Source organism: Bison bison, unplaced genomic scaffold (genome assembly GCF_000754665.1).
Source record: "Bison bison bison isolate TAMUID 2011002044 unplaced genomic scaffold, Bison_UMD1.0 scf7180017864098, whole genome shotgun sequence".
In the NCBI taxonomy this organism is placed as follows: Eukaryota; Metazoa; Chordata; class Mammalia; order Artiodactyla; family Bovidae; genus Bison; species Bison bison.
In genome coordinates this window covers 5,401,864-5,404,834 of record NW_011494670.1, presented here as the reverse complement: position 1 = coordinate 5,404,834, position 2,971 = coordinate 5,401,864, and the positions used below count along the sequence as shown (strand labels likewise).

The following is a 2,971-nucleotide window of genomic DNA, read 5'->3' as shown; positions in this document are numbered from 1 at the left end:
AAATACTATGCAATCATTAAATTAAAATTATTAACTATAGTTAGTTATAGTTAAAAATAACAGTGGAAAGAAATTTATGATATATTAAGTGAAAAAAGCTTAAATAATAAGTGTACAATCATCATTCCCCCTTTTTCTTTTTTGTTAAAAAAAAAAAAACTACTAGGCCTATATATGGGTATATGTATGGTCATGCTGAGAAAAATATCTAAAAGAATATATAGAAAGTTGATCACTGCAATTATCTCTGGCTAGTGGAATATCTAAATTATTTTTTATACTATTTGTTGTTATAAGGAGTATGCATTAATTTCATTTCTAGAACTAAAATTTCCATTTGTGGAAAATATTAAGAAGCTTATCCCTCTACTCTTAGCAATAAGTTTAAATGCCTCCCATGCCTTTCAATCAGAAATTTTCTCCAATTATGGGGTATTTCACACTCAGAAAGGAGAACTTAAAAAAAAATTGACTTCTTTCAACATGATCAAGAACATATGCTTAAAACCTTTTTTGGGGGGAGGTTTATGTCACTGAGTATTGTTGTGAAGTTATGGCTTCTATCAGGATCAATCTGCAAACTTGATTTTATTTACATTTTACTACATACGTGTTTTTTAAGTGAATTCAAATAACTAAATAGCTAATTTGTATGGTATTCCATTTGGCGTGCATAACATAACCTCTGGATAAAAGGTAAGCAACCATCCCACCAACAGACGATCAGATCATCACCATGACAAGTCATGCTGTGTCAAATGGGTCTTCATTTCTCTGACAAACACGTCCAGTAAGAGCCAGTTCACTGAGCTAGATCATAGTCTAGCGAGTGTAAACTTTCTTTCTGTGCACGGATCAATCCAAACAGCCTGATGGGATCATCATGAATGTTTTCCTCTATTGCCTCGCTTTCTGGTGGGTAACTGTCCACCAAAGTGGTCTTAGAAAGGCTGATATCCTTTGCATGCATCTGCCCCTCTTCATCCTTGTCTGACAAATGAGTTTTCTGTTTCCTGGGCTTTCTTCGCTTCCCCTCATTGTTGTGATCTAATGAGGCATAGCATACCCTTACTGCAGTTTCCTAAAAGAGAAAAGCATAGTAAGTTTTCACTGTTAGCCATTCTTTAACTTTGACCTCTACAAAACTCTGCTGCTGCTGCTACTTCTGCTGCTAAGTCACTTCAGTCGTGTCCAATTCTGTGTGACCCCATAGACGGCAGCCCACCAGGCTCCCCCATCCCTGGGATTCTCTAGGCAAGAATACTGGAGTGGGTTGCCGTTTCCTTCTCCAATGCATGAAAGTGAAAAGTCAAAGTGAAGTCGCTCAGTCGTGTCCGACTCTTAGCAACCCCATGGACCGCAGCCTACCAAGCTCCTCCGTCCATGGGATTTTCCAGGCAAGAGTACTGGAGTGGGGTGCCATTGCCCTCTCCACTGGGAAACTCTAAAGCCTACCAAAAACACACAAGTTTGTTTTCTGGTCTTCACAGCCTTATTTGCCAAATTTGTCAATCAGAGTGATAACTACAAATAGTAAATTCAAGATTTTGGAATGGAAAATGCTTAAAAGAAAGCAGTTTTCTTTCTTATACTCAGAATACACATGAACTTTTTAGATGGATTTTTTTAACCAGTTTCTCACCCTGCATTCACCTCAGGGAGTGCCTGCCCTGTATTTCACCTACCAAGTAACAATACTCTGATTTGTTAAACTGGGAACAAAGCATGACAGGAAGGAATATAACCAATCAGATATGCTTTACATATGTTTAATAATTGGTTATTTGATACCCACAAAAGTCTCTACTTTCTCTACATTTGAGACTCAGAAGTATAAGGTTAACAGGGTTTATTTGTATGACTGGGGCTTCCCTGGTGGCTCAGTCAGTAAAGAAGATACTTGCAATGCAGGAGACCCAGCTTTGATTCCTGGGTTGGGAAGATCCGCTGGAGAAGGGAATGACAACCCACTTCAGCATTCTTGCCTGGGAAATCCCATGGACAGAGGAACCTGGCAGGCTATAGACCATGGGCTTGCAATGGTTGGACATGGCTTGGCAACTAAACAACCAACAACCATTTATATGACCAGCATTTGGCAAGAGTTGCATTTCCCATTTTCCCCTATTACTTCCTTCCTGCCTACCTGTCCCCAGATCCTCTTTGAGCTCATTTAGGTTGGTCTTGGATTCATCTGCATCCAAGAAAACCTAGCGGTCCTCTCTGGCCTAAAGCTGGGTCAGCACTAGATTAAGAAGGGCAGGAGACTAGAGAAACTTGCAGAAAGCAATAAGCCCGAAGACAAGATCTTGAATTTGGTGTTTGAAAGTTTTAGGATTGAATTCCAGCTGTGACATTCTGATCATGGGACCCTGGGCAGTTCTTTTTTTTTTTTAACTATCAATATTTTTAACCTCTTGCTGTCAAATGAGAGTACCTATCTTAGAATGTTGGGTGGTAAGATCCCCTGGAGGAGGGCAAGCAACCCATTCCAGTATTCTTGCCAGGAGAATTCCATGGATAGAGGAGTCTGGTGGGCTACAATCCATAGGATTACAATGAGTTGGACATGACTGCAGTGACTTAACACGCATCTTACAATGTTATTAGCAAATGGAGGTAATTTACAGTTCAACAATGTGGGAGTGAGGGATGCCAACCCCTTGAGCAGGTAAATATATATATAATTTATATGTAATTTAATATTACATATAATTTTATAGTCTGCCCTCCATATCCACAGTTCTGTACCCACAAAGTCAACTAACCCCTTGCTGTATAGCTCTGTAGTATGCATCTAGTGAAAAAACCCAATGTTTTAAGTAGACTGCACACTTCAAACCTGGTTTTCGAACCAAGATAAGGTCCAAGGTATGGTGGTATTATAATTATCAGAGCTGTAGGCTAAAACTTTAGAACAGCCATTGAATAAACAAAAATAAGGGTTTACCATTCAGAGTAAGCCAAAGTT

The 2,971-nt window shown here is 39.2% G+C and overlaps 1 protein-coding gene across 1 annotated transcript in view; it reads right to left on the bottom strand.

The window, feature by feature from the left end:
• Positions 1-13: 13 nt before the first annotated feature.
• The window catches only part of LOC104987561 (T-cell receptor-associated transmembrane adapter 1), a 46,827-nt gene continuing 43,869 nt past the window's right edge, over positions 14-2,971 (bottom strand). The window contains exon 6 of the mRNA XM_010838584.1: positions 14-1,081. Within this exon, the coding sequence (XP_010836886.1) occupies positions 803-1,081 (279 nt within the window). The 3' untranslated portion in view covers positions 14-802. The remainder of the gene's footprint in view (positions 1,082-2,971) is intronic.